This window comes from Glandiceps talaboti, chromosome 3, assembly GCF_964340395.1.
Source record: "Glandiceps talaboti chromosome 3, keGlaTala1.1, whole genome shotgun sequence".
NCBI lineage: Eukaryota > Metazoa > Hemichordata > Enteropneusta > Spengelidae > Glandiceps > Glandiceps talaboti.
In genome coordinates, this window is record NC_135551.1 from 30,073,561 (window position 1) to 30,086,522 (window position 12,962).

Below are 12,962 nucleotides of genomic sequence, written 5' to 3' on the forward strand. Positions count from 1 at the left end.
TATTACATTGTTAGTACATGTAGAAAAAATATAATGGAACAAAGTGAATGTGTATTAGTCACTTCATAGATCTAGAATACTGAATTTTTAGAATCCAGCTAGTCCTCAAAGACCATTTATTATTGATTACCAGAATGGTACATTGTATTCCTGCATCAACAAGAAGGCATTTTAGTCACTACATGTATTTATTTTTGTGAATTCGTTTTCCAGCGAAATAAGCGAAAATAAGTCTGTAGTGACAACTTCTAAGTTTACAGTATTTCCCATCAGAAATCATGTGTCCATCTTTATTGGTTACAGTCGTTATCTATATTCCAGTGATGTGAATACTAGTTTTGATACACAAGTGGCTCACAAGTTAAAAAAGGACAAAAATACCTCAATTTGAAGTTACAATGTAGACTAAAAGAAATTTTGAAACAAAGTCTGAAAAATATTGAATGTATGTCACAGTCTTATTTTCCTGTGTGATATAGAGGAATTTAGTCTGTTCGTTTATAAGCTATTATAAATCAAGTATCAATATTTCAAAGTCCAAAATCAAAGTCTTTAAGTTCCATGATATTGTCATTTATACAACTATTTATCAGGTCTACATGTACTTAAAGGTTTATAACATTCTGAAAGTGGAACTGAACTCTGTACTTCTGTGCATCATAAATAAGGCCATACCTTTCTCTGAGATTTAATTTTAAGCCCTACAGTAAGTGCCAGCTGGCTGACAAAAAATCTATGCAAGACTATGTTAAACATGTCACTACTAATAGTACTATAGTCAGTATGTAATGTCATCTATGCATTCCTCACTACTAATAGTACTATAGTGAAGTATGTATTGTCATCTATGCATTCCTCAGTTGAAGGCCCATGATTCAATACTGGGTTCTCATATTAAATTTATCTATATCAGTATAGCCATAAAGATTAGACATGGCCCTTCTTTTGTTTATGACCAACTCTTTCTAAAATGTGTGAATATATGTGTGTGTGTGTGTGTGTGTATGTGTGTGTGTGTGTGTGTGTGTGTGTGTGTGTGTGTGAGATTTATTTATTTATTTATTTAATCTTTGTCTTTATATTTTGCATTTATTTATAATTCATATAGTTGAGAGAATTGTCAGACTTCATAAATTACATAATAATTTTTTTTTTTTTCATTTCTACCAATTTTCAGAATGATCCTAGACAAATGACAGATCTGCAGGAACAGATATCCATCTTAAAACGATGTCTTGGAGACAAAGATTTAGAGATTGCCAAGTTACAAAGAGAACTAGAAGAAGTCCAAAATACTAATAAGACATTACTAGAGGAAAGGGAACACGTTGTCAAGGAGTCTGCAGCCTCAGTTACGACAAGGATGGAGGTAAGTTGAAAGACAGTCTTGATATGTCGGGACCAGGTGTCATGAAGTCTTCATATGTAGGGACTGTATTGCTGTGGTAAAGTTGCACTTTGTAGCAAATTTTGAAATTAAGATATTTTTTGCCCATCTACACAAGTGTTCCAATTGAAAAAAGAGAATTGCAGTAACTGTTAAGTGTAAGTAACAGAAGAACAGAACAGAACTGACAAAAGTGGAGGATCGTGACTGCCAATCTACCGGAGGAAGTCAGATGATACACAATGATAAATATATAGAATATAGATATTTCATGTCAGTTGATACACCTCAACACAAAATTTATTAAACAGGACTGTACCTGGTATTAAAACATACATAGTACATGTTCAGTTTTTGCTTAAAGGTTTTGGGAACATTAATAACATGTAGGGGAAAATCTGGTAAAAGTAATTAAGACAGTTTTCCTATATCTTGAGCCATAATTTTGATGAGGAACCCAGATAAAGAGAGCATGCTAGCTGGGAACTCAGGTAGATTTTGGTAGTATTTTATACCGCCCTCTGCCAAATATAGTATTTTACGAAGTAAATTATGACTTTAAGAGAAATCATGTTAGATCTACTAGTCTGTAAGATATAGACATTTGTGCCATGCTGTCAGTCACTTAAGAAGCCTGATAAGGCTGAACAACACAACATATTTTACAGTCAATAGATCTACCAGTATAGTCTATTATATTATACCAGTATATTGATGGCGCAAATCGAGAGATCTGATTGGTCTAGACATCGAACTAGCACGTCTAAAATGAGCAATAATGCACAGTTGGCACGTATCCAAATTTTGATGTTCACTGTTCGTCTAGAACGTTGTAGTCCTTGCAAATGAAACCAGAAAATGTTGCGTCTTATCTTGTTTCCGATATTTTCAATATACTGGTATAATATAATAGTGATAAACCACCCCCTGGGAATGGTATACCACTCGGTTTTGACCAGTGAACTCAATATATGCACTCCCTATCGCTCGTGTATATATTTCGTTCACTGGTCAAAACCTCTTGGTATACCATCCCCAGGGGTGGTTTATTGCTTAATTTTAGCATAGGAAGAATTCAGACAACATATTACATTTGAACAGGTTCTAATGTATAAATGTCTGATTACTTTCAAAACAATGATAATACAGCAAGACAGAAGGTTTGATGAACTACTCAGGGAAAAAGAAAACCTTATCACAGAAGTTATTCAGCTAAAACGAGAACTTGAGGAAAGCCAGAGACGACGGGAGGCAGCTGAAGATCAGAAATCTAATGTCGATGAACAAGAACCAGGAAGTCTGGAATTCAATCCTAATAACCCAGGAGTTCTTCAAAGGAGGATAAGTGAGTAAATTTAGATGACATTCTCCAATATTTGTCTTTGTTTATCTAAGGAAAATATGAGTGATGTAAGGGGTCTTTGTCACTACGAGTTGCTCATATTTTCCGGCTGAATGAAGAAAAATATTGGAGAAATACCACCACCAATAATATCGAAGAAAAGTTGGGGAAAGTAATGGCAATTACCAGGTTTAGCTGAAAGTTTTCATTTCATGATTCTCAGAAAGACAAAAAAATTGATACCAATAATCTGGTTTGATTGAAAATTTGTGAGGTCCTCTGAAAGACAGAAAAAAAGTGAAAATGATAACCAGGTTTAGTTGCAAGTTGTCATTTCTGGATTCTCTGAAAGACAAAAAAAAATTATACCGATGACATGGTTTGATTGAAAACTTGTTATCCTCTGAAAGACAGAAAAAAGTGATGCTGATATAAACTTGGTATACTTAGAAATTGTTACTGTGAAGTCCTCTGTGTGTAAGAATAACAGTGTCATAACTTGGCATGCACAAACAACACTGTTGTCAGTAAAATGCCTTGATGTTTTCATTACCATCACATAACAGTTCAACGCCATCATGTGTCATCAACCATCTGTCATTAGGATCATCAGTTGGCCTGAGGAAGTGTCCAGGATAGGACATGAAATTGTTGCCAACAGCAAGTCCAGTAGGATAGATTGTAATTACTTGTAATTGGTATATTTGGAAAAGGACCCACCCACAACCCACTCTCTTTTTAGCTAATTCATTATTCCAGGGGAAGAAACAGGAGGGATTGAGAAGTTTGCAAACTTAATGATTGTAATAGAAAAATGTTCAATCAATACTGTACTAGAGGAGTCCTTAAAAATACAACATTTAAAAATGATGATTCATATTTTGAGATGTAAATTATGGTGTATTATATTCATGTACAGCTGATCTAGAGAGTCAACTTAGTGATCTACAAGAAGCCAATGAGTGTGCCGTTACTGAATTATCTAGAGCAGAAAAGAAACTTGTAGAACTTAGTGAAGAAAATGAGAGTTTGAAGACAGCTACTAAACTAACTGGTGATGATTACCGTGGTGAACATAAGAAATTATACCAAGAGGTAAGTATTACATAACTTTTGAGAGTTTGAATAAATTGAGAATGATAAAATGAATGAATGAATGTATGGATATCTGGTATGCTGTATCCTTGATAGTTGGATTGGCAATTCCTTAATGTGTTCTAATAAATTTGAGTGATTGAGGTGCTAATGGTGATAATAAAAACTTGCACCAGGATATGGATGTAAAAACATGATCAAGTTCACATTTATTCACTTGATTTTGAGTGATTTCAGATTTTACATGACATATGTTGATCTCAGCTATACTATCAGTTCATTTAGACCATGTGACATCCATGTGATCATACGTAGCCAGTCAACAGCTGTATCGATTGATGTAAATTCTTGTAAACATTGCAGGGAACAGCATGAAAAGCTTATGGCTTCATTTAGACCAAGTGATATCCACATGATCATACGTAGCCAATCAGTGCTGTAGATTGATGTACTAAAATTACAGAACTGCATGAAAAGCTATCACTTATTTAGACCATGTGACTACCACATGATTGTTTATAGCCAATCAGTGCTTTTGATTAATGTATGTTTTATGATATACAGATTGACAGACTGAGAGAAAAACAGTATCGTAGCAGTGGCAGTGGTAGTAACATACAGGATGAAGTGACAGAGTTACAGCATGATTTACGCAAACTGAAAGAAGAACATCTTTGTTTGACAGATGAAAATGTAAGACTTAAAGATGACATTAAAGACTTGCAGAGACATCAAAAACGTGCCGATCATGAAACTTCCACTTTGACAAGGGAAAATCTCAGACTCAATGACGTTGGACCAAGTAAGTACAAAATTTGGAATGAAATAATGGTTGGACTTGATAGCATTGCAGTAGTTTATCTTCTAGTCACATGCTCTTGTTGCAACAATTACCGATTCAGTTTTTTTTTTGTGTGTGTGTGTGTGTGTGTGTGTGTGTGTGTGTGTGTGTGTGTGTGTGTGTGTGTGTTGTGTGTTGTGTGTGCACGTGTGTGTGTGTGTGTGTGTGTGTGTGTGTGTGTGTGTATTTTGTAACATGAAAGTGGACATGTCTGTGTTGTTACATATGAAAAGTGGACACTGAGGGCATATGTGATTGGTATTATTGGAGGAATGTGTATGTTTGGTTGGTGTATGTTGTACGGAGTGAATGTTGTATGGAGTGAGTGCTTCGCCTGTATGGTGTAGAAGTGGTAACTTGGTTGTCTTTGGAGTGTGGTCTGAACTGAAAGTTGCTGTAAAGACCATGGAGGTTCTATGGATGCTACGTGAGTGATATTGAAAGCTGTAAAGGCATGGAAGGGTTCCAAGGAATTTATCTTGACAACGAATGAACAGTCAAACTTGTTTACTATGATTATGTAACCAGTAAAGAATACCACTATTTTCTGTTGTTTTATATCCTGACCTTATTATACAAATTTAATCTAACTTAGTTGAGACGTGGATGTAGTAGGATTGTACACAGACTTATAATCTCTGTAGTTTCTTTTGTTTACGGTGACAAATCTATTTTCCTCATTGCCCTTTGACTTATTGGGATAGTTGCCAACAAACACACGCCAACGTCCATGACATCTCTAAGACAAATGTAAGAACTCACTGCGCATACAGGGTGAAAGGTTAAAAGACATGCGCAATAGACAGATTTAGGTTCTCAATATGAACACTGTCACAGCGTTACTGCAGCAATGAGAAATTCAGAAAACTATCCATAACGTACGACACATTCTCTCATTTCATTGGCAGAAAAACAAGTTGTTTTAAACTTTCTCTTTCTCTGTATGACTTCTCTTGTGTAACTTAATGTTCAGTTCATTGAAAAGTCTGAATCATGTTCTTCCTAACCACAGTCACTTGTGAGCTAATATTCTATTCAAGGATGGCCTATTAAACCACAGTCACTTGTGAGCTAATATTCTATTCAAGGATGGTCTAAACCACAGTCACTTGTGGGCTAATATTCAATTCAAGAATGGTCACAATACAAAATAATGATGTTATTAGGTATTTACGAATATTCACAAAATACCATCACCTGTGTCTGCATCGGAAAATACTATTCCAATTGCTGTTGTGAAGTATAATTTTTTACATATTTTCAAATTAAGATTTTGTGATGTAGTGCCACTTAGTGTATGAGTACTTGATTCTACTGTATACATGTATAGCCAGTGTGAATGTATTCTAACACATAAAAGAAAAGTTACTAGCCAAATTTAATCAAAAAGTTCAAAAATAACAAGAACAAATTTTTTTTTTAGGAGAAAGAGAAGAACTGTATGGTAGATTAGAAAGATACAGGAAAGAAAAACAAGAAGCTATGGATGAAATCCGTGCTTTGAAAGATCAACTGACTATTATAACCACATCATCACCTCCACCTAAAGGCTATTCACCTACACTGTCTACATCCAACCCAGAACGAAGCAAATACTATACTCCTCCAGAGGGAAGGACGTCACATAGTGGATCACTTCTCCCTTCCAAGTATTCTCCATCACCCCCCAGAGTATCCAAGAGCATGAGTGCATCCTCTACTTCACCACTACAAAGGTACCCAGCTTGGGAAGGTGAGTTTTACAGTAAACTTGAAGCTTCTCAGTTTGTAATTTTATAGTTCTTGATGGTAGATTTTGTTTCCCTGATATTTTTCTTCATTCAGCCAAGGAAAATATGAATGACCTAAGGGGTCTATGTCACTATGAAGTCAAAGTATTTTCAGACTGAATGAAGAAAAATGTTGGAGAATAACATAATTATACCAGCACTAGTAATATCAAAGAAAATCAGGGAAAGTAATGGCAATTTTGAACGTTTTGACTCATATTTCGAACACAACAGAACCAGTGACATAGACACACGTTATTGTGACATAGGTGTGCATTGTCGTGATGTAGAACGACCAGATATATATTTCATATTTTTTGTTAAACTTGGCTCATGCATGGTATAAATATAAAAAAGTAGAATAAGATAGACAAATATATAATAGTAACACTAATACTTTTCATGACATGTCATTTCATTTGTATCAGAAGATTCTCCAGGTTCCGACTCCACTGCAGTGTTAACAGCAGGTTGGCATGAAGAGAGAACACATGAAGATTTTGGTGCTGTAGATTCATTGACAGCACAGATAGATAAAGAATTGGTACGAAACAGAAGAGGCAATAGTAAAGGTATATTTCTGTAGCTTATCAATATTGTGTGTTAATAGCCTGGGCTGTGATTTCTTCAAAACATAATCATGTAATTTGTGGTGACAATGTTATGTGAATTTTCAAAGATGACCACTGTGATCACTATTTTAAATTATAGATGGTAAGTAGTACCTTGTAAACAAAATTTTGCAGTTTTGATGAAATAAAAGGAAATAAAACTCAATCTCTTTGAATTCTGATTTTAGTACACTGTGTGATACAGGTTGCCATAATGATATTCAAATTAGTTCCTAGTTCAACACAACATTCAAGTGTTCACTGGTCAGCACTGGGTGTGTTTAATTTGAGTAGTTGAATTATTTGATCATATTTTGAATGTGTAGTAATGCGGGAATCCGTTGTTTTCATTTCCAAACTTTTTACAGGAACAAGGAAATCTCTGAACTATAGTGACTTAGAAGATTACAGTACCAGTGGACTGGAGGAGAAGCCACCAATTAATGGTAGACTGTCAAGTCGAAGATCACGACAACAACAACAACATCAACAACAACAACAACAGCGGTATCAGAGCGGACAACTCAGCAGTAGTAGTTCTCTGTCATCTCTCTTAGATGAACTAGAAGAATTTGGAATTCGTACAACTGGGTCAGGGAATACCAGGAGACCTAGATCTGGTGAAGGAACAGACAGACACTCCAGCAGGGGAGGTGAGAGATTTATGAAAGTTGACAAGATTAGAGTGATAGGTATAGAGATGGTAAAATAGATGCACATTAATGTGAACAACCCAGAATGAAATGGCAGTGATTGGATCAAATTAGCATGTGTAATCTGGCATCTTTCAAAAATTAAAATCTACTACTGGTATATTTCTATAATTCTTGAATGTTTCTCATGAAGTATTGTTTTTCACCACGCTCTCAAAAAATAGATGTAAATAATATTCATATACAGTAATTCCAAACTTTCTTTACATTCTTTTTGTCTAGATTTCCATCCAATAGCCAAGGCATCATCAGTACAGACACTTGATTCATTCCGTACTGAAGACTTCACACTTGACCCAATAGATACTAGGGCATCAAAATCTCAACATTTACGCCAAAGAAGTTCGTCTCCAACATCATCAGACTCGCGGGTTCCACCACCAGCAGGTTTTAGAAGTGTGGCTCCAAAACATCTCGTAACTCAACATAATAGAGATCTTTTAGCACACACTGTGCCGTAAGTAGACAACAATATTACATAGTTTAATTATTATCAGCTAATAAACCAGTAATTGATTTCATGACTGACTGACTGATTGTCTGAATACTCCATCAATTAATCAGTTAATGTTACCAAATATATTTATTTTATTTATTTATTTATTGGAAGACCTATTTACAGGCTCCTTAAAAATAGAAAACACAAGAAAAAGACAAATTGAAGCCGTTTCAGAATCCAATATGGCTGCCAAATACTGTGTTATTAAACTCTATGGGAAAATATGAAATTGACGATTTCCTTGAAAACAAGATGGTGGACCCCAGAATTTCTTTCATTATTTCAAAAGGACCAGAAGTAAACTACCACATGGCAAAGTTTGGAGAGATTTTAAGAATTTTGAATTTCTGTGTAATTCGTCCCCAATGCACATTTCACCTGAAAATGTGACTAATACCTGTAACCTTGTCTTTCTGTTGTCTTTTTCATGTGCAGAGAACCATATAATTTCAACTTTCCTGCACGTCCATTTGCTCCCCGTACACCAGCTGATGTCAACATTGGTGACATGGTCAAATTTTCCAGACCAGGTGGTAAAATTAGTAAAGGAATAGTCAAATATAACGGATACTTACCGGGAAGGAATGATACTTACCTAGGTGTGGAACTAGAGTATGAAGGTAAGATGTGTATTCTAAACTCAGCACAACAAGGTGCAAAGGAACATGAGATTTTGTGTAGTTGCAATGGGAAGGGTGGGGGTTGGGGTGGGGAACTCCCCATAATTGGCTCTATGTGTATGTTCTGCCATTTGGGATGTGCTTTCATGCCCCTTGGTCTAAACTGAGATTTCTTTGTTTTTTATGAGGGGAAGAGTCTAAAATGGATCTACACTATGTTTGACTCTGTTTGGCCTAAGTTAATAAATGTCCAGCTAATTTCGCTGGCTCATACTTTCATATCGGAACATAGTATGTATGGCTTAGTATGTCCTGGAATTGACAGCAGTACATCATCTTTCATGTTGTAATGTTCTGAATTTCTTTTCCCCTCGACTTTATTTTTTCAGATGGTAAACATGACGGTATTTTCAATGATCAGAGATTCTTCAAATGTAGACCAAACAAAGGAGTATTTGTAAGCTTTAGGAAAGTTATCATGGTTTGGGGACACTAGGATTTAATCTAGTGATAAGGGAAAGGTAAAAAAAAAAACACATCAAAGAAACACCTATTCACCCCTTGTGAAATGGATTCACCCACAATCATGCAGCAGATAGGGCTATACCATTCAATGGATAGGGTGAACAGGTTTGTTTCAAAACTCTTTATATTGCAATAATCACAGACAAATACAATGAGTAACACTGAAGTAAAGCACTCTATGTGCAAACTTGTTTATAGCCTTCATATCAAGTGTAAAAGTATACTGTTTCAATTGATTTATCTACAAGCCGAGCATGTGGTCGATTAGCAAATGAAACAGTATATTTTACACTTGATATGGATGCTATAAACGATTGCGGTACATACAGAAAACGCTTTACTTTGGTGTTATGGGTTGTACTAATAACATGAAATGTAAATACATAAAAACTTGCAAGATTTCTAATATAATCTGACATACTTTGATTGTTTACAAATTCTCTTAAGTCAGTAATGAATTAATGGTTATCACATACTTTAAAATGCCAAAACTCTGTAGAGGAATTTTGAAATAACACTTATCCGGGATTTTAGTACTATGTGAATAAGTTTTGTATATTTCATAAGGAATGAAAATTAATTGTATGTAAAAAAAAACTATTTATAAATGATTAACTGGTGTAATTGTATAAAATGATGGAACATTTTTATACCATGTGTAGTTTTGCTTTGAGGAAATTGAGTGTGAAGGTTTTCTTAAAAGTTGTGTATTTTTCACAACTCACAGATATTTCTAGGGTGTATACAAGTCTACAGAGTTTGTACTTTTCATGGATTTTGTGTTTCTAAAACTATCACTGTTCTTTCTTCGTCAGTTACTAAAGCATATTTTTGAATATTTGTTGGTCAATTCACATAGTCCATTTTATCACAGCTGGCAGCCATTTTCTATTAATCAACTTTCTAGTGTGTCAGAGGACATCATCAGCAATTGACTGAGTTCTAACTTTTTTTAGAAAAAGATATCCTCGGTGAAAGTTGGAAAAGATAGTTTCAATTCAGGAAGAACTTTATTTATATATATTATGATGATAACAGTTCTTATAACTTGTACGTTACTGGGTTTTTTTACTTGATAATATTGTTCCAAATATATGGAAATACAGATATTCAGGAAACATCTTTTTAATCTACTGAGAAATGTATAAATATACATCCACAATGACTTGTCCAGTATTAAGGTTTCCAACAGAAAGAATGAAAATCACCCTTTATCCAGTTTTTCCCATGTGTTTTTTTGCATTCAAACAAATACCTCTGGTAGTCTTGCCATAAGAATAAGATCTTGGTTCTTGGATCTGCACTTTGAGTGTTGCCAAATAAAGCCTAGTGGTGATGAGTACCTCTGTCTGCCTATCGCCGTCAGTGGTGACTATTGGTCACTTTTAAAGTTAGGTTAGCCCAAGGATGTAATAGCTAGACTACCCTGTGGTAGAGTATTTCCACACAATCACTTAGTCAGTCTAAATGCCAACAATACTTAACTAAAGAAACCATACTCAATTGCCCTCATATCTTGTGTTAGATATATTATTTATGTGATTATTATAATCAGTAACATTATGTTACAATATGTTCTGATGTGAAAATTTAGCAATATATAAATTTTATGACTTTCCTTTCTAACTGTTTGTGTATATTTCAATGTGTGTATTATTTTATTTTACTGTGTTTTGCTGTGTATGTATACATAATTTGTAGTGCAAAGTTGCTGTTAAAATTTACTTCGTTTGTCGCCAATATTGTTTATTATTCATATTTAGGAACGGGACAGAAGGGAATACCAATCAAAGACAGGAATGGATTTGTTCTGTGCTATGTCCATTTCATGAGTTATTGATCAACAAACTGTACAAATGAATAGTGCCCTCTATTGATTTAGCTGTCTAGTGACTACCTACCACAGCTTAACATGTGATTATGAACTTGAAAATGGGCCTTGATAGCCTTCAAATAGTAGATTGTTACTATTTATCACTAAAGGGGGCTAGTCCATAGGTCATTGCATGTCACTAGAGGGCGCTGTTTCACAGCACATTGAATGTTTCAAGTATCCATTCAAGCAAGGGTGTGTGGTTTCACAACCCATGATGTTGTCTTTGATTGCTGTGTGCTTTCTAAATAACACACAAGAATACAAGAAGCTTGAAAGAAGTTCAACATTGCGCTATTTAAATCTTGCACAGTTGCTATAGTTACTCCCAGTACAACGACCTAGAAGTAATCTATCTGATAAGAGTTAATTTGTTTTTTCGTTATTTTGATGTTTACAGTGTTGTTTGTTTTGTTTATAGTACACAAAATGTAGACATATATTTATAAGAATGTTGATTTCAAACTAATGGAGAACATAAACAGATTTAATGTTTGTACACGTTAGATTGTCTTTGATAGATTCACATTGTGTTCTAATAATATTGTGTGTTTTGTATGCAGCAGTAATACCATACTTTGTAAAGTTTTGTTAGTATCCAATGTAATATAGAATGTAATATAAGATATAATATTTCAAATGAAGCTTTTCACTTTATTTTTATTTTTCACTGGTAAATTTCTAAAGTAAATGTAAGGAAAAGACAATAAAATTTCAACTTGGATCATTCATAATATTTTAGCTGTGTCAATTTGTTTTGTTTTGTTTGTCTTATAAAGATGACAGTGTTTGTAGGGAGAAAAAGAATTAACATTCTCACAAACCAAAGCTGATATTTGTTCTGTGACACTGAAATAACCTCTTGACAGTGTGTCTTGGATGGTACTGTAAAAGAGGGTGTGGTTTACGATGATGGAACTTCAAAGATGACATTTACACACCAATGTCCCATTGTAGAATACTGTAAGCCTACATATTGTCGCTACTAGAAAAATTTTCATTTTTACAGTCTTCAGTTCGTTTTAAAGGGTTAATTTTTATGAATTACCAGTACATTGTATTTATGTACAAGAAAGCATTTTAGTCACTACTTATTTTTGTGGTTTTGTTTTCCAGTGAAAATAAGTCTTTAGCTAAAAAACGTCCAGCTTTACAACAAAGAGTATAAGACAGGAAATGTATAAAATGTATGGTATTAAAATGAACTGACACTCTAGTAAAACATACACACATCCACATGCTCACTACACATTCTCCTTATTAGCAGAGGTTTCACAATTTGATAACAATACTATCATGAAATTTATATAAATCTAATTTTTTTATTGAAAATAGAAAAAAGATATCTACAAATGTACAGTTATTATAGTTTTCTAATTGGTAAAACAAACATTCATATTTTCATTGAACTTGTTGAACAAATAATAATAATAATGTTGGTTTTTATATAACGTTTTTCCACTTTGTGCTCAAAGCACTTACAATTATTACCCCTGGCACGGATCTATAGCAGCACAAACAGCCCTTTATACTTAAACTCCCTGGGGAGCATACAATCCATTGCAGCCTTTACAAGTGCATAGGATTAAAACATTCACATTGCAAACCTCTATCCTACCAGGTCCCCAATTATACAGCTGGTTTGACTAAGGCACACAAAATAACAATCAATGTCTACAAAGAGTGG

At 34.3% G+C, this 12,962-nt stretch overlaps 1 protein-coding gene across 1 annotated transcript in view; it reads left to right on the plus strand.

Annotated features, from left to right (window-relative positions):
* Positions 1–11,884, plus strand: part of LOC144433366 (uncharacterized) — a 42,661-nt gene extending 30,777 nt beyond the window's left edge. The window contains exons 5-14 of the mRNA XM_078121671.1: positions 1,178–1,369; positions 2,537–2,732; positions 3,649–3,824; positions 4,389–4,626; positions 6,089–6,397; positions 6,863–7,006; positions 7,414–7,698; positions 7,981–8,215; positions 8,693–8,877; positions 9,267–11,884. Of these exons, the coding sequence (XP_077977797.1) occupies positions 1,178–1,369; positions 2,537–2,732; positions 3,649–3,824; positions 4,389–4,626; positions 6,089–6,397; positions 6,863–7,006; positions 7,414–7,698; positions 7,981–8,215; positions 8,693–8,877; positions 9,267–9,373 (2,067 nt within the window). The 3' untranslated portion in view covers positions 9,374–11,884. The remainder of the gene's footprint in view (positions 1–1,177; positions 1,370–2,536; positions 2,733–3,648; positions 3,825–4,388; positions 4,627–6,088; positions 6,398–6,862; positions 7,007–7,413; positions 7,699–7,980; positions 8,216–8,692; positions 8,878–9,266) is intronic.
* The last annotated feature ends 1,078 nt before the right edge of the window (positions 11,885–12,962 follow it).